Here is a 25368-nt window from a genome sequence, read left to right as displayed (position 1 = left end):
CGGCCTGGGCGGGGTGATCCTTGTGGCTGTCATCAAGGGAGGGTGGCTGCTTCTAACAAAAGCTGTTTCCTAAGGGACAGCCCAGCCTTAGGTAATTTGTTTCAAACAATGTCTCTCCACTCAGTGCAGTCTTCAGTGTTCTCATCCCAGAGTATCCCAGGCCTCAGCAAAGCAAAACAGCCCACAACTTGAACAATGCTTTAGTGGTGAGAGACAGAGCTTTTGTGTTTTCAGCCCTGCGTGAGTCATGTTTTGTGAGTTGTGGGAGATGTCTGGGAAGGAAAGGAGGGAGGGTCCTTCCACCGCCTCAGATTCCAGAGCACCCTCTTCTCACAGAAACCCATGTTCAAGGCCTTCCCCTCCCCCAAGCTCCAGTTGTGAAAGTAGAGATCAAGGGGACAGATGTAGTCTGGGAGATGGGGGGTGGCCACCACTCCCCTCCGCCACCAGCCCACCCCCTGGCTTCTCTGTGAACTCTCAGTCTCAGCTAGGGTTTGCAGGAGGAACTATTTTCTTTATTCCAACACTAACAACTTTCAGATATTAAAAAGAAACAAGGAGTGGGGTCTGGGAAGGCAGCTTGGTAGTTAAGAACACCGGCCACTGCTCCTCCCGAGGAGTCCTAGCACCAACACAGTGGCTCACGAGGGATCCTGTGCCACCTTCTGGCCTTTGTAGCCACCAAGAAAGCACGTGATGCACAGACATACAGGCAGGCAGAGCCCGCATGCACATAAAACATAAAGTTAAACTAAAGAGAAAAAATAATTTTTTAATTTTAAAGAATTGCCTCAAATAGATGAGGTTGCACATTCCTGCAATCCCAGCCCTGGGAAGCCTAAGACAGAGGAGCAAGGCTAGCCTGGGCTACATAGTGAGACCCTGACTCAACTAAGTATGCTGGCTCATGCCTGTAATCCCAGATTTGGGAGGTGGAAGCAGGAGGATCAGGAGTTCAAGGACAGCCTCAAGTACATAAAAAGGGCAAAAGGGGCAGGTACAACCTGCCTTCATGAGTGCTTACCTCAAACTCACATACAAACATACACAGACACACACAAAGCATGTACACACTCATCCACACACACACACACAAAGTATGCACACACTCATACACACACTCATACACACACACACACACTCATCCACACACACAAAGTATGCACACACTCATCCACACACACACACACTCATCCACACACAGAGCATGAACACACTCATACACACACACACACACACACACACACACAAATCACACACACTCTCATCCACACACAGAGCATGCACACACTCATACACACACTCACACACACACACACACACACACACACACACACACACACACACACAAATCATGCACTTGTGCTTTGGCCTGGCAAGCTGAGTTCAATCCCTGGGACCCACATGGTAGAGAGACTCAACTTCTGTAAGTTGTCCTCTGACATCAAATGAACGCTGGGTCAAGCTCACCTATCTCCCAACACACAGCTAAATGCAATAAAAACTTAAATAAAAATTTAAGAAGGAAAGTGACTAGTTGGCAATTAAAAAAATAAAATAAAGTATGTTTTTAAAATAAAATTAAGTTAGAATGCAAAGAAATGGGTCTCATGGTGGAACTGTCATACGTACATGTCATATGCTGTCCCCATTTGTTTCCTTTCCTCAATTAAACAGGGCACATGTCACACATACAAGTAACCTCAGCATTCCTGAGGCAGGGATCTGGAGGACTGAACTCAGGAGTTCAAAGCCAGCCTGAACTACACAGTGAATTTCAGGCCAGCCTTGGCTACATTGCATGACTCTTGTCTCAAGGAAAAAAACAAAAACAAATATCCCTTCTCAATTGCAGATTAAACAGGCATTTAAATGTAATAATGATCTCAGGGCTAGGGGAAGGGAAACATCTGTAAATTATATAATTAGGGAACTGGAAAAAGTGAATATAACCTATAAATAGAATTAAATTCTCTCAGTATGAAACTTCCTAAAAATAACCATTGTATGTGGTAATGGAAGATAATGTTTTGCTTTGCTTTGCTTGTGAGATAGGATCTCTATATACAGCCCTGGGCTGGCCTGAACTTTGCTAGACCAAGCTGGACTCAAACTCACAGAAATCCTGCCTGTGCTTCCCCAGTGCTGGGATTAAAAATGTACACTAGCAGACCTGTCCCAAACGGTTGTATGCACTTAGACACTACCAACCTCATACTAGCTTCGATCCCAGCTCTGGGGAGGATCCTGCCCTGCCGTGGAAGTAGCGTCCCTAGGTTACAGAGAGTAAAGAATCTCCAGAGAAGTACTATCCTTCCATCATTATATACAGATTTGGTCCCACTGCAAGAGGCACTCCGTCCGCTTTGTATGGTCCGCCTCGTTCTACGCAGCTACCAGCAGAGGGCGCTGCACACCCAGCTAACTGATGCAGCTGCACATCATGTGCAGACTTCAAGCTCTCCAGGGTAGAAACAGTTGGAATTGCTGAACACCCAGCTGAGAAGCTAGAAAGACTGCAGCAGGCCTCTATGGTGCCCAGTCATGACACTTCTCCATCTTTCCCTCTGGACCACAAGCTCAGAAATGTCTGACTTAACTTCTGCCTGTATTCTTACACAGCAGAGCTGAGCAAATATTAACAACTGTTGCTAATTTCTGGCAACCAACACAAGCCCATGCATGTATCCACCGGAACTAACCACTGGGGACAGAAGCGCTTCCCACCACAAGCCCCTCCCCTTACAGGCTCCTTTTCCATCCTGACCACTTCCTTCATGGTGATCCATACAGGATAGATCCTGGCAAAACTCATCCATGTGCACCTCTTAATCCACTCCCCAAGACCCGACCTGGAACAGGGTCTCAAGCCCCTCACCACTCATGACCCTGGGAGAGGCTTGCAAGTCCCTAGGTCCCGACAGACGGCCACTGGAACTCACACTCCAGCTGGCACCAGTGGCTGGAACCTCCACTGCTCCTCCTCACAGTCCAGGAAAAGGCGGTTCATGATCTTGTTCTTCTCCTCAGGGGGGATGAAGTTCTCAATGATGAGGTACCTGGGGGTGGGTACAAGGCAGAAATGGAGGGAGGGAGGGAGGGAGGGAGAGATCTCAGAGATCACAGAGGGAACGGGGGGGTGGGGGTGGAGGTAACAAGGGTGGAAGGGATGCCATTGCCACACAATAATGGAACTTGAAGACCACAGCTTCTAATGCAAAGACTGTGGGCCCAGGGCCCTAGGGGTTATTTTCCACTAGCACTCAGCAGACACTCTGACAGAGGGAGGTGGAGCCATCAAACCAGGCTGAGGAAGTAGAACAACTTAAGAGCTGGTCTAGCTCATGAGCTCCAGGTTCAGTGAGAGACCCAGTCTCCAAAATCATCATCGTCAATGTCAACCCATGGCCCCCATATTTGAATCACAGGTGTGCATATACATACACCTTAGACCCAAAACAAGAAGACGCACAAGCCTGCCTACATGTGCTAACCCAGTAACTGGGAAGCTGAGGCAGGAAGACAGCTGAGCCTCAAGACAGCTTGAGCTACAGAGTGGGAGGACCCTGTCTCAAACAAACAAACAAACAAACAAACAAACAAAAACCCAACCCAACCAGAAATGCAAACAAGGGGGGAAGAATGGACATGTGAGTGCTTAGTCAAAATATGGCTGTCCGAAGAGTCTCTTACAGAAGCCCTGAGGGATGGGGGAGACTGTGGGGACCCAGAACCAGAAGAGGAGCCAGCCCTACTTGAGCTTTAGTTCCCGGGTCTGCTCATTCTGCGCCTCCTCCAGGTCCTGCCGCACGCGGATGTACTCTTCGTGTTGGTCCTGGATCTCGGCCTTCACCGCCTGTAGCTTGGCATAGAGCTGTACATGCACAAGTGTGACTCAGCGGAGTTCAGTCAGGCACAAGTGTGACTCAGCAGAGTTCAGTCAGGCCCGTCACCCAGCCTGGGCTTCCTGCTCTGAACTCAGAATGGCTGCCTAGCCCTATGACTCCGTCAGGATGGGCTATCTCAAGGGCAGCCACTGTCCTCCCCGTGACTCAGTCCCTCCCACTCACTGGGACTCACCAATATCTCTCTCTCTCTCTCTCTGTATCATCAAGTGTTCAAACTGAAAGAGAACTGATGGAATGCATGCTAGCCTGACATTTTCTTTCTCCCTTTTAAAAAAAAATTATTTATTTATTTATTTTTAGTTATATGAGTATGCTGTAGCTGTCTTCAGACACACCAGTAGAGTGTGCATTGGATCCCATTACAGGTGGTTGTGAATCACCATGAGGGAATTGAACTCAGGACCTCTGGAAGAGCAGTCAGTGCTCTTAACCACTGAGCCATCTCTCCAGCCCGACATCCTCTTTCTACAGGTGAGGAAAATAAGATGTAGACTAACTAAAAGGTCATAAGGTCATAACTGAATAAAGAAAGAATAGAGCCAGGCCAGATGGTGGTGGCCCACACCTTTAGTCCCAGACCTTGGGAGGCAGAAGCAGGTGAGTATATTGAGTCCGAGGCCAGCCTTATCTACTGTGTGAATTCTAGGACAGCCAGGGCTACATGGAGAAACCAGTGCCAATTTGAAAAACCAAAAAATTAAATAAATATAGACAAACTAAAAAGGATGGAACCATGTCTCATTTTGGAGATCCACGGTTAGCGTTGGAGGTAGAATGAGTTGAGAAGGTAACCTACTCAAAAGTAAGGGCATGAGAGCCGGCAATGGCTTTCCCATTTCCCTCCTAACCGCTGAGTGCTGTACTAGTAACTGCTTTAAGGACTGGGCCTGGTCAGCTCGAAGTGGCCACAATAATAATCCTGGGGCCTCCCAGGGCTCGTTCCTGAGTCCACACTGGAACTTCCTACCCTAGGCCCATCTCAAGTCACAAATGTCCATGACTTCTGCAGGATCCGGGTGAGCAGATTCTTGTCCCTTGGTGTGGCGTGTAGGACCTTGTCTTCCTCCCTGGACGCAAGTTTCCATAGCCACACCGCATTCCCTGACCCAGCTACCAAAACTAGGATTCACTGGTGACTCCCAGTGTAGAGAAGTTAGCCAGGACCATGAGGATGACCACACAGTACACTGCAAGTGACACCCTGGCACCAGATGCCTGCCTCCTGGCTGTCTCCCCACCCCACAGTCCAAGCTCAGAGGTTGAACTTTGGGGAGGGGCCTTTGAGGCCCACCCTCTTAGGCAGCGGCCTGTTTACCCGCTGCGCATCTTACCTTCTTGAGTTTCTTGGTTTTAACTTCCACCTCCTGCTGCAGGGATGAGTAGGTACCACGTAGCTCCATGGTTTCTTCATCGCGGAGCAGCATCTCCTGCTGCATTTCCCGTTCACGGCGTTTCTAGGGCAAGGCAGAGCAAGGGGGTCACAAGGGAAAACCACGCCCACTGGGGAAGGCTACCGGAGCACACGGGCTGGCTCGATCTGCCTGTTGTAGCACCTGGCTTGTTCGTGGACACAGACCCATTTTTTTCAGACCCTGTGAATACAGCTTTTTCAGGTATGGGCCTGTGTGCATGGAGGCCCCAGCCCTAAGAGCCGGCATACCTTGGGGGCATTACCGGTAGCATCATAGTTGACTGGTAACTAACTTGATGACTTAGGAAACAGCCATACAGGCAATGAATCTGCAGGGGAATCTACCACTTCCTCTCACCCAAAGAGAGACCCCGAGCTGGTACACCCAGGGAAACCAAGCAAGGTAGTGCGGGTTTTGCATTATAATTCCCGGATTCCCAGTCCAACAGGGCTTACGCACCAGCCTATCCAACACATGACCCCAAGGCCGTATGCCTCAGAGAACCGGAAGCCAGCAGCCTTACCTGTTCCGCAATCTCCTGTCGCTTCAGTTCCAACATCTTCTGTTGCTCGTTGGTGTGATCCATGATGTTCCGCCCCCCAATGAGTAGCTTGCTTTCCATGGCCTGAGAACACAAGGAGGGGCAGGGTCAGAGACCGGACTGGCAAAGGGCCATAGGATCTCAATTTTGGACTTTGTGTTTGTTGGTCGCAGGGTCTAACCTTAAACCTTCTCTGCAGTGGAGAACAGCAGTGCTAGCATTACAATCGCGTTCTAGCACATAACTTTATTGGTTTCATTGTTTTGTTTTCGGGTTTGGTTTGTTTGTTTTTTGTTTTTGTTTTTGTTTTTCAGTCAGCATTTATCTGTGTAACAGCACTGGCTGTCCTGGATCCTGCTTTATAGACCAGGCTGGCCTTGAACTCACAGAGATGGGCCTGCCTCCACCTTCCCATTTCTGGGATTAAAGGTGTGTGCCACCATACATGGCCCTTCCCTTGGTTTTCTGAGAAAGAATCTCACTATGTAATGTTGGCTAGCCTGGTACTTACACTGTAGGCCAGGCTAGCCTGGAACTTGTGGCAATCCTCCTGTTTCTGCCATCTGAGTGCTGGGATTGCAGGTATGTATTATCATGCCTATTGACAGTTTAAGATGCTCAGCCCAACTGTGGTAAGATCCACCTTTAACCCCAGCATTCGGGAGGCAGAGGCAGGTGGATCTCTGTGAGTGTTAAGGTTAGCCTTTAATCCCAGCACTTGGGAGGCAGAGGCAGGTAGATTTCTGAGTTCGAGGCCAGCCTGGTCTACAGAGTGAGTTCCAGGACAGCCAGGGCTACACAGAGAAACCCTGTCTCAAAAAACAAAAACAAAACAAAACAAAATACAAAACAAAACAAAAAGGCCAGCCTAGTCTAAAGAGCAAGTTCTAGGACAGCCAGGGCTTCACAGAGAAACCCTGTCTTAGAGAGAGAGAGAGAAACAGTGTGTGTCTCTCTTCTTCCCTCCCTCCCTCCCTCCCTCCCTCCCTGCCTCCCTCTCTTCCTCCCTCCCTCCCATTATGTAAAGTAGCCAGGGATAGCCTTGAACCTCTGATTTTCCTGCTTCCACTCCATAAGTCCATTCTAAGCAGGACCACAGAGCAGAGACTCCATCCCTTTTCCCTTTGATCCTTTTAGGAGAAGACATAAAGCATATCCATATGGATGGAGCCTTGTAGCCATTGGTGGGAACGGAGTTTTCCCCTCCAGCCCCTAGAGCTGGGGCACAAAGCTCCCATTGTGGACAGGATCCTTAAGGATGAAAAGAAGAGAGAAGCCCTTTGGGAATATAAGGCACCTGATCTCTGCTATGGATACAAGAAGCGGCTGGGTCACCATGCCTGCGAGGAGGGTGGGTGGCAATCTATTCCTGGCAGCCAAGCCCCAGATGGCATGCAGCAGGAGGAGAAACGGCAGTCACTGGGCAGTCCAGCCCTGTACTGAGTTCCTGACTCGGGAAGACAGCTCATCACCGGGCAGCAGGAAACCTTGGTCTAATCTTGGGCTGCTAAGGAAATTAGAACAACACAAGGGAGAGATTCCATAGCAACAGGGGACAAAATGAGGCCCCAGAGGCTGTATCAGCTTTAGACACCACCTAAAAGGTTCCCGCTCTGCCAACTAAGCGGGAGGCACAGTCAGGGTCTCGGTTCTCACATCGGCAGCATCACAGCTCTGCCAACTAAGCGGGAGGCACAGTCAGGGTCTCGGTCCTCACATCGGCAGCATCAGAACCTCACTTCTTTTCTGGACAGCTCACAAGCACAGGAAGCTCAATGTCAGGTGCTAAACAGAACCCTCAACACTGTTCATTTCCCCATGTAACAAATGGAGAGAGAGAGAGAGAGAGAGAGAGAGGAAGGAAGGAAGGATAACTAGTCTTGGACCACCAGTGAGAAAATAACAGATCTACATCCCATGTCCCCAGCCTTGCTGTGTGAAAGCCCCCACACCATCAGCGCCCTCAGCAGGTGCTTCTGAAAACCAATGCTGACACAAAAATGGATTTGAACAAAGTGTGACTCCCTGAAATGCACTGTCACTGTTGGAAGGAAGAGGGCACTTTCCTCGGGCAGCCAACTGCCCTTTGATTTCATCGATGGCCTCTTGGAAGGTTGGCATCACCTTGAGCTACTGGAAGAAACTGGCTGTCTCCCCACTGGAATTTGTCCCAGTGGGACCAGCTGACATGTCCGAGGGCTCTTAGAGCTGGGGGTGCTGCCAGGCTGGGACGGGGGACAGGCAGCCCACTTTGAGCATTATATCATTGGGAACAGAGCAGAACAGGGGTTAAAGCATGCTGTGGGGAGGTCGGAAGCTGGCTCCTGCAGTATGGCCGGATGGTTGGAGTTGCAGGAGGCTCAAATCAGCCCTGTACAGTCACAAAGACAAAGGAGAGAGCAAGGGGCTGTGGAGGGGCAAGCTATTCTTGATGCACACCACAGCCCTCTGCACCCTGGATAGCTGTCTATCTTTCCATCCAATCAGCCTATTGCTGTCACAGGATTAACTCATCTTGACTCCTCTCAGTTCAGAGTTATGATTTGTATAACCCTCTACATTGGTGCCCTTGGCAGCTTGCCTCAAAATAGCCTTGTGCTCACCCCTATGAATGGCCAGTCACCATCAAATGCTTCTCAGTGCAGTTTACATCATTGTCTCCTCCTTGTCCTTACTGGTACCACTGTCCTCACTAAAATCTTCTAGACTAGCCTGAACCACCCATAGGCTTTTACAGTCCCAGTTTCCTCTTCTATCCATCTGGGTCGCCAAAAACACAAGTCTAAACAATGTCTCTTCTGCTCAAATTATCAATGGGCTTCTACTCCCCACAGGAGGATATCTGACATTTTCTTCTCCCCATTCCACAGCTTCCTGGAAAACTGTTGCTCATCTTGAAAGACCTAGCAGGAACAGCTTAGGAAAATGTCTTTCAATCCCTGCAAAGCTGCCGGTTCAGACCTCCACCACAACCAGGGCACATTCCTACCGTTTCCCCATTCCCTGCCTCATCCTGTTAGCTCTATGAAGGCAAGAGTCATGCCTCACCTATCTGTCAGGGTCCCAGCACAGTCCTTGACGGACAGCAGTGCCCCGTGAGTATTTGAGGAATGGTACAGAATCCTTGGGATCATCCCAAGGGAGGCCCCAAGCCTTTTTACTGGATTCCATGCTAGCTTCTTTTATCCATTAACTCATGTTCCCTGTCATGGGGAATCATCTACCAGGAAACCCAGCAACGTGCGGGAGAGGTGTGAGGAGAAGCCCCGAGCTAACACACCCTAACACTTGGATAACAAGTTTCCAAAGGCCTGCCATTCGGTCCAGTCTTCATAGCTGGCACATTGTCTACTCCAGCCCTGAACCTTTACATTTCCCTCAGCACTTTATGTAACTCTAGCATCCTTTACTTTGGCACCAAGCAAAAAGATAATACTTCTCAAATTTTGCCGCATATTGGAATCACCTGGGAAAGTAGCAGGCCACCCAGTCTCCGCATCTCTTTCTGTGGACATGACTTTGTGGGTAAAAGGCTTGCTGTGTAAGCATAATAAACCTAAGTCTAGTTCAGCAGTGCTAAGAGGGGGACAGGAAGGTCCCTGTGACCTGCTTGCCAGCCAGTCTAGGGTCACTGACAGAACTTGTCTGAAACAATAAGGTGTGTAAGGTGGGAAGAGATAGAGGGTAGATAGTAATGTCAACATCTGGCTTCCATAGGCACACACACATACACACACACACACACACACACATACACACACCTTCATTTTCCTAAGTCCCTAGAAGATTTATGTGTCCCTCTGTTGAGGACTTTAGAAAACAGGACCAGCTACAGGAAAAGCAACACATTTTCAGTAAAAGAAGATTGTGTCTGACCTCTCAGAGTTCTTTAAACTGGGACAAAATTACTGCAGCACTAGGGAAGCCAGTAGCCAGAACTTTAGATGTTAAAACGCCCCATGAGAAGGTTGTAGATCAGTGGTCATTCAACATTGCATAGGGACATGGGAGATGGAGAAAGGGAAGAGGGTTAGGGGAAGGAAACACATAGAGTGTGTGGGAAAATGCCCAAGTGTGGGATGGCAGATTCATCTGTTGGAAACTGTTCAAGGAAGCTGGGCCGTGGTGTTGCACACCTTTAATCCCAGCTCTCGGGAGGCAGACTTGGGGAGATGTCTGTGAGTTCTAGGCCAGCCAAGGCTACACAGAAAAACAAAATAAAAACAAAAGGCTGAAGAGATGGCCCATTGGTTAAGAGCATGGCCCATTGGTTCAATTCCCAGCAACCACATGGTGGCTCACAACCATATGTAATTGGATCTAATGATCTTCTGGTGGGTCTGAAGATAGTACTCATATATACATAAAATAAATAAATCTTAAAAAAAAATACCCCCAAACAAAAAAACTGTCCAAGAAAGCACATACTGATTAAATGCTCAATTTCACAGATACTCTCAAATCATTCTAGGTTGTAAGGAACAATGTGAGCTGATAGAAAGAAAGAAAAAAAGAAAGAAAGAAAGAAAGAAAGGAAGGAAGGAAGGAAGGAAGGAAGGAAGGAAGGAAGGAAGGAAGGAAGGAAGAAAGGCAGGTAGTCAAGCTTTTGTTACAGCTTTCCATTTGAGGGGAAACTGATCCTGACTCTGCTCATTAAATGATAGCTGTGGGCAAGGAGCTGTGAGCCAGACCAGGACAGGAGCGGGAAGGGAGGGATTCTCTACTGCTCCCAGAAGACAGCAGCTTAATGTGCTGCCACAGCCGAAAATCCTACAGTAGTGGCCAAGGACCTTTGTGAAGGCTTTTTGGAAACAGAATGAATTATCCCCTTGCAGAGAGCAATGATGCAGCCAGGTCTGGAGTGCTGTGTACAGTTCCATTTCAAATCTTCAGGGACTCAAAGGAGACAGGAGAGTCAGAGAAGGGCAACAAAGACCTTCCCATGGCTACGGAGTCTTTGGGCTGCAATGACAAAGAAGGTTAAGAGGCTGTCTTGGAACTCATTCAGGAGACCAGGATGGCCTCAAACTCACAGAGATCTTCCTGCTTCTGCCTCCCTAGTGCTGGGATTACAGGTGTGCACCACCACTGCCCAGCTTTTATTTTGTCTTTGAGACAGTCTTGCTGTGTAGCGAGATTAACCTGGAACTTACAATATAGACGAGGCTGCCCTTGAACTCGTGTGACCCTTCTGCCATTCAGGCATGTTTCATGATGCCCAGTTGGGGTGACTGTTGAGTGAACACGTGGACCTTTGATATCCAGCCTCCATCTTCCCTTGGTACCTCTATCTAGGATCACATTCTCCTTATCCAAAGGCTATATATTACCTGGCTACATATCCCATCTGCACATCATCAGACAGAATACGAGCTGGCTATCAAGCCTGGTATCTAGAACATCAACCAAGACTATATGAGTCCCCAAGATCCCAGCCACTCATTCACAGTCATCATGGCATGAGTCTCAGCCTGCTTCCTGTACGGGCTTCTTGGACCTATAACTGCTTCAAGACCCCTCCTTCTGGCTGGACCTCCATTAAGATCTCCTGGCTTAACCGGGTGTGGTGGCATGCCTTTAATCCCAACACTCGGGAGGCAGAGGCAGGCAGATTTCTGAGTTCAAAGCCAGCCTGGTCTACAAAGTGAGTTCCAGGACAGCTAGGGCTACACAGAGAAACCCTGTCTCGAAAAACCAAAAAAAAAAAAAAAAAAAAAAAAAAAGATCTCCTGATCCACCCCATTCTACTTATTCAGTGTCCCTCTCCTCAGCTGGCCCCGCCCAGGCCAAATGACCACTGAATCTGCATTATTGCTTTCTTGCTAAGTAAGTCTTGCACATTTACCCAAACCCTTAGTGTCTTCCAGGCTTGGCAGACAAGACCAGCCTTGTGTTAGGAGAGGGGGGCTGGTCCTGCTGTGAAACCAAGATTGGAGTCCAGGGGCAAAGTCTCAGCCCATGCTATTTGACTCCCACATTGTGAAATATGTCACACACCAGCTTCTTTATTTTTTTGTATTGTTTTTTCTTTTTCTGTTCTTTCTGAGGATAGCACACTCATCTCCTTTGCCTTGGAGATCTCTCTCCTTAACCATCGCCTGTGGAAAGCAGAGGGACAAGGAGCCTCTAACCCTTGTCCAGTTCAAGCTGGGTGTGTGGGGCAGAGGGGCTGCCATTTGGGGTGCTGGTCCCTGGAGCTCTCAGCTGCATGGGTCGGTGCTTCCTTTTCAAACTCTCAAGGCACAGGTGCGGGTGGGTGGGGCCTGGGGACAGGACCATTGGCCTCTCTGAATGTTAAACAGGTCCAGTGTGAGTAAAAGGCTGTGGGATAGAGCAGATCTGACTGGGAGCTCCAGGGCACCATGGTCTGAGTCTTGAGAGAGGGAAACTGAGCACACGATGACCAGGTAGACATTGCTGCAGAACTCCATGCATTCGAGACAGGACACAGAGGCCCAGAAATGCAGCTCTCCAAGCTTGGTGTCTCCTCACTAAGGAGTCTGTGTGCATAACTCCTGTTACATTAACTCTGCACTTTCCAAGTAATTTCCCAATTTGATTAGGGCTCCACCAAGGGGTATCAGAGGCAGTCGGCTGCTGTACAATTAACAGGATCACCACAGGGGACATGTCAGCTTGTAGACACAGCCTTGAATTTTCAGAGGTCACTTTTCCCAGTTCCAGGGAGCAGGAGTATAAAGCCAGAGGCTGAACTTCGAATGGAGGCATACACTTGTGATCCTAGTACTTGAGAGGCTCAGGCAGGAAGACCCCAAGTTCAAGGCCAGTGAAGCTACATAGCAAGATTTCAGAAGGAAGGGAGGGGAAAAAGGAGGGAGGCTGGGGGATTTCAATCATTTGCTTGCTTAAATATACAAGGAACCCTGGGTTTGATCCTTAGTACCCCATAAACCAGGCATGGTGACACATTACTATAGGTGTGCTCTGAGAGAGAGAGAGAGAGAGAGAGAGAGAGAGAGAGAGAGAGAGAGAGAACCAGAGGAGCTGGGAACTGCTCCCCACCCCCCGACTCCCCACCCCCCAGTGCTTTCAGCTATGCTGAGGCACACTACAGAAGACAAGAATCTCAGATGTGCCGGGCGTGGTGGTGCACACCTTTAATCCCAGCACTTGGGAGGCAGAGGCAGGCGGATTTCTTAGTTCGAGGCCAGCCTGGTCTACAGAGTGAGTTTCAGGACAGCCAGGGCTATACAGAGAAACCCAGTCTGGAAAAACCAAAAAAAAAAAAAAAGAATCTCAGATGCATCTTGCTCTATGTCTGTGGCTAGACTGGGTCTCTTTTATGAAAATTGCATGCATATATTAAAGGACTCGCAAGTAAAGGTCAGAGGACATCGTTGCAGGAGTCAGTTTTCTTCTTCACCCTGTGTGCCTTAGGCGATCAGAATAGCACCTCAGTCACTAATCTATCTCCCCAGTCCTGGACCAGATCGTTTTCCCCTTCATCATTAGGACCTTATGACATGACATTACACTTGTGGTCTCTACTTGACACATAATAAAACTAAGGTTCACACTTGCCCACAGTTGTAGAGCCGGCCAACAAGAGGATATCTAGATGCTAACCTGATTCCAAGTCAGTGCTCTTATCTCTGCTCAGGGCAGCAGTATGTGGAAAGAAGCTGCATTTGATCTTTGTATCTTTGCTGACTCAAGAGCCACCAGGAAAAATCAGAGCACATTGACTTCTTTTCCAGCTGAGACAGCTTTTGCCTGTGCTAGGCACTTATGGGGACTCTGCGATGAGGGTGGGCTAGGGAGCTCTTACCCATACGCTTGGGGAGGCTCTATCATTAGAATGAGAGAGGCTGAAGCCTGGAAGGCTCATGGGAAGGATCCACAGTACAAGATGTGTACCCAGATAGCATGGAGAGTGCTGGGCATGAGAGTGAGCCTTTCTTCATGCTCTGCCACCTCTGCTACAGCATCTGAGGCATCAGCCCTCTGGGTTTCAGAGGACTTATCTGTAAAGGAGGAGCCAGAACACACTCTTTTATAAGCGTTGGTTAAAGAAGACCGGTTAGGCCGCAGATAGAAGTGCTTCATAAGTGACCACGTATACAGGAAAGCTAGGAATGTAGCTCATTAGGTAGAACTCAGGCCTAACAAAGCCTTGGCTCCATGATAACACTGCAAAACTAAATCAGTTAGTGGTGATGGTGCACATCTTTAGTCCCAGCGCTACCGAGGCAGAGACGGGTAGATCTCTGAGTTTGAGGCCAGCCTAGTCTACAGAGTCAGTTCCAGGAGAGCCAGGGTTACACAGAGAAACTCTGACTTGGGAAACAACAACAGCAAAAACAAACAAACAAACAAATCAAGCACAAGGAAATGAAATGTGGGTAACTCACTGGCTGAACCACTGGGATGCACTCACCACTCATGGCAAAAGACCAAACCAAAAAATGCCATCTCGGGCTGGTGAGATGGCTCAGCGAGTAAGAGCACTGACTGCTCTTTCAAAGGTCCTGAGTTCAAATCCCAGCAACCACATGGTGGCTCACAACCACTCATAATGAGATGACACCCTTTTCTGTGTCTGAAGACAACAGTGTACTTATTTATAATAATAAATCTTTGCATCTGAGTGAGCAGGACCGAATGGAATGAGTGTGATTGACCAGAGTGAGCAGAAGTCCTGAATTCAATTTCCAACAACCACATGAATGCTTACAACCATCTGTACAGCCACAGTGTACTCATATACATAAAATAAATAAATAAATCTTAAAAAAAAACATTTCAACAGTCCCTCCTTCCATCTCTTAAAGAGACAGCCATTTCTACCCAGCCCTCTTTCTCCTTTTCAGGCTCCCTGACTGCAGGTCTGGAGGAGTCAGCAATGAGGGAAGAAGAAAGGAGAGATGAAAGGAGAGGATGAATAGGTCTATTTTCAGATGAATAGAGCTATTTTCAGTGGTTTTCTGCCCTGGGGACATAAACTAGGACATTATGTCTGAGTCTCCTCCTCAGATGGCTCAAATGCAACATAAATGACTGATGTTTCAAGTGCCAAGAATACTCTCATTAGGAAAAAGAAAAATTAGAGATTGGGAAAAACATTGTCCGGGAGTGAGGTAGGCCAGGCTCTGGCCTCAGCACTGGACAAGGTGGGGATGCCCAGAAGTGGTCCTTCCATGCCAGAGAGGAGCACTAAGAAAAGGGTGGGGCTGTTCCCTGCAATGGGCAGAGCAGGAGCACCTAGGCTGACCTGTAACTCATCCTTCTTCACCCTCTCAACAAACCAAACACTGTGCTGGGCACACGGTATAAGCCTTTAATCCTAGCACGCAGGAGGCAGAGGTCAAGTCACCCAAGGCTACAGAAATACCCTGTCTCAAAAATTATTACACTTACTTATTTATTGTGTATGCATACGTGTGTGCTTGTGCTGTGGTGGTGGTGGGCATGTGGGAGTCCGCGGCCATTGTCTTTACCCTGGGGCATCTATGTCACTGGACTCGCCATTTCCCTCTTGTATTTGTAGTTTTCTAGAAGGTTCTCTCCAATATCTGACATGCAAACCAGGAGAAGAGTGTCAGACGTGACAAAATCTAAGGATGCACTTGGGCTATCTAGCCTTAGTGTTTGGCAGAGGAAGTACAGGCCCCAGAGGGTTGGATCACTCAAGGTGACAGACTCCAGGCTTCCAGCTTGGGCTCAGCCAGGCTCCGCTGTCAATCCTCTCAGGCTGTCTGAGCCTGAGTTCTTGACCCTCGGCTTCCTGGCAGGCCTAGCAAGTGATTCACTGAACAATAACTGAAAGATTACTCCTTCCATTCCTTGGAAGATCAAGAGATGTGTACAATCTCAGGATTATCAGCAACTAAATCAAGTGAGTATTATTACAAACCCCGATTCCTCTAAATTATTTACTGCTTTTAAGTCAATCATTCTACCAGGGCACAGGCATACAGACACACAAACAGGCACACACACACACTTTTTTGGGGAGCAGTATACTGGGTTTGAACCTAGGGTCTCATTCTTCCTAGGCAATCATTTTTATTGTAACTCAGTTATAATGACAGTCTTTTCACTTTTTGAGACAGTTTCACAAGTTGTCCAGGTTGCCCTTGAACTCACTCAGTAGCCAGGTCAACATTGAATTTCTAATTCTTCGTTTCAGTGTTTGTTTTTAATTAATTATGTATCCAGGCACAAGCCTGTGAGAGTCCACATACATGCAAGATCTTAAGGCGGCCAGGAGATGGCATCATAGTCCCTAGAGCTGGTGCTCTGCTCACGAGCCACCATGTGGTGCTGGGGACAGAATAAAAGTGTAAACACCCCATTAGTCATCACTTGAGTAGCAGGGATCACCTGCCTTTGTAATTGGGATGGGATTAACACTTTTTTATTTTTTCAAAATAGGTTCTTCTGTAGCCTAGGTTGACCTCAAACTCTCTTATGTAGCCAAGGCTGTGCTTGAACTGCTGATTCTACAGTTTAAATACCGGGATTACAAGTATGAGCCACCACATCTGGCTTTCTTTCTGTGGAGTCTAAACTAACTCTCTCTCTCTCTCTCTCTCTCTCTCCCCTTTTTAACCACAGAACCCTGACAAGAGTTTCTTTCCTTCATTTAAAAGTTTAGGTTCATTTTTATTGAATATAAAAGTAAGTGTGTGCGCGTGTGTGTGTCTAGAGATGGCTCTCAGCAGTTGGGAGCACTGGCTGCTCTTCCAGAGGACCTGAGTTTCAAGTCCCAGCACCCACAAGGTGTCTCACAACTGTCTGTAACTCCATTTCCAGGGAATCTGACACCCTCACACAGACATACATGCAGCCAAAATGCCAACAAACATAAAGTAAAAATAAATTTAAAAACCAAACAAACAAAACTCCTCAGGCTGGCAAGATGGCTCAGCAGGTTTGAAGTACAGAGGTACATACTGCCAATCCTGACAGATTCCCAAATGTTCCCCTCTGACTTTCAGGATTGCCCTGTCACCAACACCCTTTCTCCATACAAATAAATAAATGTAAAATTTTTAAATTTAATAATGAAGAAGAAAAAAGAGCCAGGCAAGTGTCATTAGTCCTAGTTCCTAGAGGGTCTAAGACAGGAGAGTCATAAGTTCAGGGGTAGCCTGGACTACATAGTGATTTACATCATAAAAACAAAGGCCTGAAGATGTAAATTATCTGCAGAGCACCACAGCATACACGATATTACATTCAATGCTCAGCACTGCAAAGCAAAACTAACAAAAGCAATATATGCTTTCTTTTTCTTTTTGGTTTTTCCAGACAGGGTTTCTCTGTGTAGCTCTGGCTGTCCTGGAACTCACTCTGTAGACCAGGCTGGCCTCGAACTCAGAAATCCACCTGCCTCTGCCTCCCCAGTGCTGGGATTAAAGGTGTACGCCACCATGCCTGGCTTTTTTTTTTTCCCTTTGGATTTTCAAGACAGGGTTTCTCTGCATAGCCCTGGCTGCCCTGGAACTCACTCTGTAGACCAGGCTGGCCTCGAACGCAGAAATCCACCTGCCTCTGCCTCCCCAGTGCTGGGATTAAAGGCGTGCGCCACCACTGCCTGGCAGCAATATGTGCTTATTGTAAAAATAAATAAACAAGTGGAATCTGGCAACATACAGCTGTGGGGAAGACTGAGGCAGAAGGATCACAAGGTTCAGCCTGGGCTACATAATGAGTTGCAGGCTGACTTAAATTATATAACAAGATCCTGTTTCAAATAAAATATAGCATATTATATTTTTTAGCAAATTATAGCTGTAGCATAATGGTAGATTTCTTGCCTTGTATCCATGTTCAATGCAGAGAATAAGTTCAATTCCCCACTATTGTCTAAAAAGAAAAAACTAACTTATTAAACAAAATATCAGTGCTTTAAAAAAAAATAAAAAGTATTGTGGCATTGGAGGCTGGAGGTTGAGGTGGAAGGATATCAAGTTCAAGGCTAGCCTGGACTACAGAGCAAGTTTTAGGACAACTTGGCCAATAAGATTGACTTTAAAAAAATTTTTTTATTTTAGTAGTTTTCTTTTTTTTTTTTTTTTTTTTTTTTGAGACAGGATTTTTCTGTGTTGCCCTGGCTGTCCTAGAACTTACTCTGTATAGACCAGGCCAGCCTAGAACTTAGAGATCTGCTAGCCTCTGCCTCCCAAGTACTTGGATTAAAGGAGTGAGTCACCACCATCGGGAAATTTTAAGATGAGATTTGATTATATGACTTGGGGTGATGGCCTGAGTACAGCAGGGTCTGAGGGCTTGCATCATATGGAAGGGCGGGGTTGCTGAGTTAAGCATCCCAGGAGACAGGAGCTCCCACTGGGACCTGTTAGCTAGGGATCTGGCATAAACTTGATCAGGTGTGTTGCAGGGTGGAGAGAAAGAAGCCATAGCCTCATTACTCCGGAGCCACCATGTCCGAGGCATGTGACACTTCAGCATCCTTAGTTGGAAATTGGAACAGCACTGCTTCATGGGGCTGCTGTGGGGCTGAGATGTATCAATACGCAGAAAGAGCCGGGCAGCGGTGGTACACACCTTTAATCCCAACACTTGGGAGGCAGAGGCAAGTGGATTTCTGAGTTCGAGGCCAGCCTGGTCTACAGAGTGAGTTCCAGGACAGCCAGGGCTATACGGAGAAACCCTGTCTCGAAAAACAAAAACAAAAACAAAAAATTCTAGATCCCAACCCTAGAATGCAGATGGTATATGGGCTCCGAGCATGGAGGTTGGTCTTACACACCCACACAGCAGTTACTAAGGAGAGACATTCTTCTATCCACTCAGACTTGCCACGCAGTTCTGCAACTACAAAAGAAGTGCCCGGGGCCAGGCACAATGGCTGGCAGGGCCAAGTCAAGAGCAAAGTGCTTTTCTTGATCTGAATTCCAAGTGTTTGCTCTTGGTCCTCAGAACACAATGGGAACATTATCACAGCCACTTCATCCAGTCTCCTGTTTCCGGAGGCTGGAAGGACCAAAGGCAACAATGCTCAGCCCTTCCTCCAGTCAGCACAGAGCTGAGAGACCTGAACTAACCAAAGGGTCTTCTTCAACCAGAGCCTGAAGCCCAAATCGCAAATGGAAATATATATAAACCATTTCATATATATTTCCCAATGGTCAAATCATTTTTTAAATGTATTGTCAGCCATGATGGTACATACCTGGGATATGAAGGCAAGACTATCAAATGTTCAAGGCTAGCCTAGGTTACAGCAGACCTGTCTCAAAAACCAACCAAAGAAACAAACCAAGCTACCAGGGAGGTAGCTCAGCTTGTAGAGTGCTCACAGGCATGCACAAAGCCCTGGGTTCCATCTCCAACACCACATAAACTGCGGATGACTGTGCAAGCCTGAGAGCCCAGCGCTAAGAATGTTTAGGCAAGAGGATGAGAGATTCAAGGTCATCCTTGGCTACATTTACAGTCTGACCCTGTCTCAAAAAAAAAAAAAATCTCAGTTTTCAGATCTTTAAATCAAACTTAGGACCTTGTATCAGCTAGGCAAAGCTCTGCCACTATATGCCCTCAGATTCTGGGAAAGGGTCATAGCCAGTGTCCTCCTGCCTCTACCTTTCAAGTGCTGGTGCCACCACACCTCCTCCTTGGCTTCCTCCAGTCAGATTTTTATCTTACAAAATGCTCTGGGCACAGAACTCTTCTGTGAACTGACCACACTCACCAGGAATTAGAAGGGACAGAGGGACTGATACACGCCCACCAACAAGGAGAGGCTATAGGCACTGACTTATATGCTAGACCCAACCTGGAACACGGGCCATGTGTTACCACCAAGTTTTGCCAAAGATCTGACAGTAGAAGACTCAACTGGGATGGGTCAGGGTACACGCTGAGCTCGGATGACCAGGCCCATTTCCCACTGCCTGCATGGGGCTTATGTCCTTGAGAACAGGTGTTTGAAACCAGATCAGCTTTTGGAAAGAAGACACTGTCTAGGTTACTAGGCAAGGTTTAAGGGTGATGTCCAGCTTATTTAGATCTTGACAAATTAAGCGACTATTTTACCACTGAGCTCCACTTCCAGGTAGAGCTTATTACTGTATCACGGAATGATTAACACAAACTAATGCTGCACATATTTAATGCATTCAAATAAATGAGTTTGGAGGTAAATACAAACCCATAAAACCATCACCACCAAAGCCACCAACATTGTGGCATTGTTGTTTGTTTTGAAAGTGGGCCTCATATAGCACAGGCTGGCTTCCAATTTGCTATGTAGCCAAGGATGACCTTGACCCTTGATCCTCCTGACTTTTCTACCTTTGAGTGCTGGGATTATAGGCTTGTGCCACCACGCCTGGTAAGTGCTGGGTACTGGATCCACAGTTTCAGGCATGCTAAATAAGTAAGCACTCTATCAACTAATCTACATCTCTAGCCCACACTCATGCTTAAAGCAAGTGGATTCTGTCAAGCAGTTCTTGAAAACAGGCATGGTGGTTCATGCTTACAGTCCCAGCATTCAGGACATTGAAACAAGAGCTTTGGGATTTGGAGACTAGCCTAAACAACACAGCAAGACTTAATAATAATAATAATAATAATAATAATAATAATAATAGTTTGCAGGGCTGGAGAGATGATGCAGCAGTTAAGAGCACTTGTTCTTGCAGAGGACCCAGGTTTGAGTCCCAGAACCCATATGGTAGCTCACAACCATCCATAATTCCAGTTTCAAAGTATTCAACGCCTTCTTCTAACTGCCAGTGTAGTGCATGCTAGTGCATGCGCGCACACACACAAAAATCCCCCCACAAAATAACAAAATTAAATTAAATTAAAGAAATGGTTTTGATAGGTATGTGGTGTACAGCTCTAATTCCTACACTTGAGGAGCAAAAGCAAGCTCATCTCTTAGAGTGCAAGGACAATCTGATCTACTTACCAAGGTCCAGCTCAGCCTGCACCACATAGCAAAATCTCTCAAAACCAAACAAATAATGATGATGATAATAGTTTTAAAAGGTTATCTGTGTTATGTGGCGGAATATTGCTCAGTGGCCATTGCTAGTCTTGTATAAATGAGCAAGGTGCTGGGTTCAATCCACAGCATAGTAAAAAGGAAACCGAATTAAAATTAAAATCAGGTTAGGAGTGTAGCTCAGTGGTACAAGGCTGACCTGGTGTAGCTAAAGCCCTGCTTTCAATCCTGGTGCCTCGAAAGAAAAAATAAATAAAATGGAAGCAGTAACAACCAATGCATTTCCTGGAAGTTGCTAGTGCATGGGTAGAACAAATGACCTCATTTGCATATCTGCATATGATTTGGCAAAGTAGATCTTAGTAAACCTCATTATTATTGCTGAGATTGTTAATGCTTGAGTTGAAACTTCCTGTCTGCCAACACCATAGTGGATAGTGCTCATTCTCCAACACAGGAGGAAGAAGAGGAACCCACAAAGGGCACAATGGATATTCAGTTCAGTTTGTCCTCCCCACAGTGATCTCATCCCCCTGGCTTCGGTGGCTGTTTCTGAGGGTTCTTTTTTGAAACCCACTACAGAGAGAGAGCTGGGCTCCAGCCAGAGTCCCTGCTTCTCACTCGATCTTCAGACCTGCTTCCTCCAAATTCACCCCGATGCTGCAGTTGCCCTGCTCCTGCTTCAGCCTGGGTTTTGGGTCCTACCCACCTCCCCCAAACAGTTTCCTTTCTACCCAATGAGCATCAAATTTTGTAGAATCAATATCAACCTCTCAAAAAAAGTTAAATCTGAGAGGGCCTTTCTTCTCTCAGTCTACATGAGTACACCAGTGTGTGTGCAGTCTCAGAGCTGAGTCGTCACTGTGCATTTGTAGTGCACTGTGAGTCTGTAATGTTATTTATTCCTCCTACTTCATAGGATGAGATTGTATCGAGTCCTTCAGCTCCCTGGGGATATGACCTAAGTATGTGGCTTGCTAATGATTAATGCTAAACAGGACACCAGTCATCACCAAAACCTCACATGTCTGTATACCTATTCTGAGCCCACAGCAAATGTGGTAAAAGCCAAAGAGATTTAAAAAAAAAAGATTTAGAAGAGACATGCACAGTGTTTGTGCACATGGAGAGAACAAAGAGAATCTGAAACCTTGGGGGTGACAGGCAGGGAAAGCAGGAAAGACATACAGAAGATGAGTCAGTCACAGGGAATGAGGGCACGGGGTCCACTCAGCGACACTGAGATGACCTCGGGGATGGTAAGAACTGGAGGAAAGGAATGGCAGAAGGCAGGAAGTGAGAAGGGCAGCTGATGCTTAACTCAGAAAGTAGGCAAGAGTTAACTGCACACAGAAACAGAAAACTCCCAGGCTCCTGAGGTCTCCAAGACCTTCCCCGCCAGGCTCTGCAGAGGTGGGACAAGGCTCTTAGAAAGGCAGGGTAAAGAAAGAGTTAAACGAACAACAAAAGTGTCAGTCAGACCTCTGCTTGGCAGACAGAAGGCACCCTGCGGCTGCTAATGCCCTCCATTCCTTTCAATGTTTTCAACCTATTTTAAATGCCCACACGCTAAGGATCTCATTTCATCTCCTATGCAACCCTGGGAAAGAGGCAGGACAGGATTGTTATCGCTATCCTGTGGCTCCCTAAGGAGCTGTCAAAATGTTTCTGCCATCTCAGAACCCGTGCACTGCTCTACCAGGTTTACTCTAGGGCCAGCACAGGAAGGCTGGGTCCTCTGCCTGGGTTCCATTCTGGCCTCCATCCCTGCTGGTTATCCTGGGGTGGCTACTTCAGAAATCAAACGATAGGGACTCATTCCTTTCCTGGAATTTCCCAGACTGCTCTTCCCCCTCAGCTTCTATCTATCTCACAGCCAGTACTTAATGGCCATCTCACCCACTCCCCAGGAATCTCTGTAAAGCTTGTTTCTCATTAGAGGACAGGGAACCCAAGGCTCAGAGAAGCAAAAGCCTTTGCCCGGAGTCGCACAGGAGGCAAACATGGAGAAACCTTAGGTGATTTGAAAAGAACACAGGACTGGGGACACCAGAAGACCTGAATTCTAAAACTGGCTCTCCACTTAACCAGATTCATAGACCAGCCAACATCTCCTAGCCTTAGTTTCCATAATTGCAAAATTAAAATGATGCAGATGACTTCTGGTTGTTGAAAGAATAGGATTAAGATGTTATAGTGTAACTAGGTATTGGTAGTGCACACTTTTAATCCCTGCACTGGGAGGGCAAAGGCAGGTGGATCTCTGTGAGTTCAAAGCCATCCTGGTCTACATAGTTCCAGGACAGCCCAGGCTACACTGAGAAACCCTGCTTCAAAAAAAAAAAAAAAAAAAAATGATGGTACAGTGTTACATAAAGACAAATTCCTTGAGCTGGGTGGATTCCTGATTTAGTGCTTACTGATCTCCAGGGTGTTCAAGTTCAGTTCTTAGCACCCACATGATACCTCACAATTTTCTGCAACTCAAGTTCTAGGAGATCTGATGCCCTCTTTTGACTGCTCTCTGCAGGCTCCTGCACATACATGATGCACATCAGTCAGGCACACACATACACATAAAATAAATACAGCCTTAAAAATTATTTTCATGTAGTTAATGGTTGCTGAAGGTGGCAGACATTCTCCCTGCCCCACAGTGGTCTAGGTACTGGTAAGGTGTTAGTGCACTTGTAAGCAACCTTAATGAAATTCACTGGAACACTCGAGCACGCACACACACACACACACACACACACACACACACACACAAAGAAGAAAGAGTAAGGAAATCAGTGGAAGTAGGGAGAGGACAAGAGAGGGTATAGGAAGCAAGTATAATAAAAATACATGAAGCACATGTATAAAAGTGTCATGATGAAACTCACTGTATATACACTGTATATAACTGATATACACTAATAAGAAAAAAATTACACTACCAGGAAGATTGTAAGATTGTATGGGCTATACCTGTAGTGCAGGGATTCTAGTTCTGGCCACCTCAGTCTTTATTTTGATCAATTGTGAGTTTATTTACTTGTGAGTTTATTTATTTTCGAAATAGGGTCTCATCACGTTGTCAGGCTTGTCTCAACTCCTAGGCTTGAACTATTCTGCCTCCATCTTCTGCATGGCTGGGATTCCAGACGCATGCTACTATGCATGATTCTTCCCTGATTTTTTGACTGTCTTATTACCTGGGTTCTTACATTGCCTTAAATTCAAATACCTTATGGAAAAATACCAGTCAGTTTCCTATAAGAACATTTAACGTATCCACTTTCTCCCTTTCTTAGCCTGTATTACCTCTACAGCCTCCCAGCTTAACAAGGTAAGGGATGTCTTAGAGGAGAAATCAATGACTGATGGACCAAATAGTATTTTCCAGTCAATAACAGCAGGCTGCATGTTAGATTCTCCCCCTGCTAGACAGGACTGGACTAACAGCCTTGCCTTTATCATCTTGAGTTTCCCTGGTATCAGACCCTCTGAGGAAACAGTTCAGTATAACCCTGGTAGAGCTTCTCCATGAGTGAATTAAATATTAAACACGCCAGGCCACAGCCCCTGGTGCAGCAGCACATTCCAAGTACAGAGACAATGCACAGAGATCAAGCTGTCACTCTTCCACTGGCTGTGGGCTGGGCCTCCCCATTCCTAGCCCACACTCCTGTGAATAAATAAGAAATGTTTGATCTTCCCAGCGAGTTCACATATTTTTTCTACAATCCCTGTGTGGAAGGCTCCAGAGAGCCGGAAATGCCTGGAACACTGGGTTGTGACATCTGCAGCACTGAAATTTCACAGGCAGCTGGGGATGGAGCTCAGTTGGTAGAGTGTTGATTAGAATGCTCTAAACATGGTGGGGGGGCAGAGAGGGTGTTGATCTCCAACTGTGCATAAAACCAAGCTTGGTGGTGGTACTTGTCCATAATCCCAGCAATCAGCAGATGGGAGGCAGCAAGATAATTACTACAAGGTCATCCTCAGCTAAATAGAGAGTTCTAGGCCAGCCTAGACTACACCCGAGATTCCATTTACAAAGAAGAAGGAAAAGCGGGGGAGGGAGAGAGATGAAGAAATGTAACAGGTCTATAATTGACTCAGTAACTTAGTTCCACGTAGGGCCGGAGGTTCTCTGGGAAGTGGGCAGCTCAGGAAGGATGCAGAAGCCCCGGCACCTCTCAAGACAATAAGGAATTAGCCATAGTTGACAAGAGGCTTCAGTGTGTAGGCCAGTTGCTTTTTCTTTTTCTTTTTATTCCCCCCCCCCCCCCCCCCCGATGATTGGTAGAACCCCTGGCTAACATACTATTTATAAAACGGGAAATGGAGGTAGGAAGAAAAGGGAAACCCACAGCCAGTCAGCCACTCAATGGGCCTGAGCCTAAGAGGCCTAGACTCCAGGTCTGGGATTGAGCCCACTTCTCTCTCCATCCCACCTCCTCCTACATGACACTCTGAGTCTCCTTATTAATGACACCAAGGGGTAGGCCTGGCACTTTGTCATCCACTGGGCTATTTCCATAGGAAGCAGGATTCTCTGGCCTTGCTACTGAAGAC

At 46.9% G+C, this 25368-nt stretch overlaps 1 protein-coding gene across 1 annotated transcript in view; it reads right to left on the bottom strand.

Annotated features, from left to right (window-relative positions):
* Kif3c (kinesin family member 3C) overlaps positions 1 to 25368 on the bottom strand; it is a 41363-nt gene that overhangs the window by 12998 nt on the left and 2997 nt on the right. Inside the window, exons 2-5 of the mRNA NM_008445.2 lie at positions 5844 to 5945; positions 5240 to 5362; positions 3756 to 3874; positions 2943 to 3059 (exon numbers count right to left, since the gene is read on the bottom strand). Of these exons, the coding sequence (NP_032471.2) occupies positions 2943 to 3059; positions 3756 to 3874; positions 5240 to 5362; positions 5844 to 5945 (461 nt within the window). The remainder of the gene's footprint in view (positions 1 to 2942; positions 3060 to 3755; positions 3875 to 5239; positions 5363 to 5843; positions 5946 to 25368) is intronic.

This window comes from Mus musculus, chromosome 12 (genome assembly GCF_000001635.26).
Source record: "Mus musculus strain C57BL/6J chromosome 12, GRCm38.p6 C57BL/6J".
NCBI lineage: Eukaryota > Metazoa > Chordata > Mammalia > Rodentia > Muridae > Mus > Mus musculus.
The sequence above is the reverse complement of the archived record's forward strand: the minus strand, read 5'-3'. Positions and strand labels throughout refer to the sequence as shown.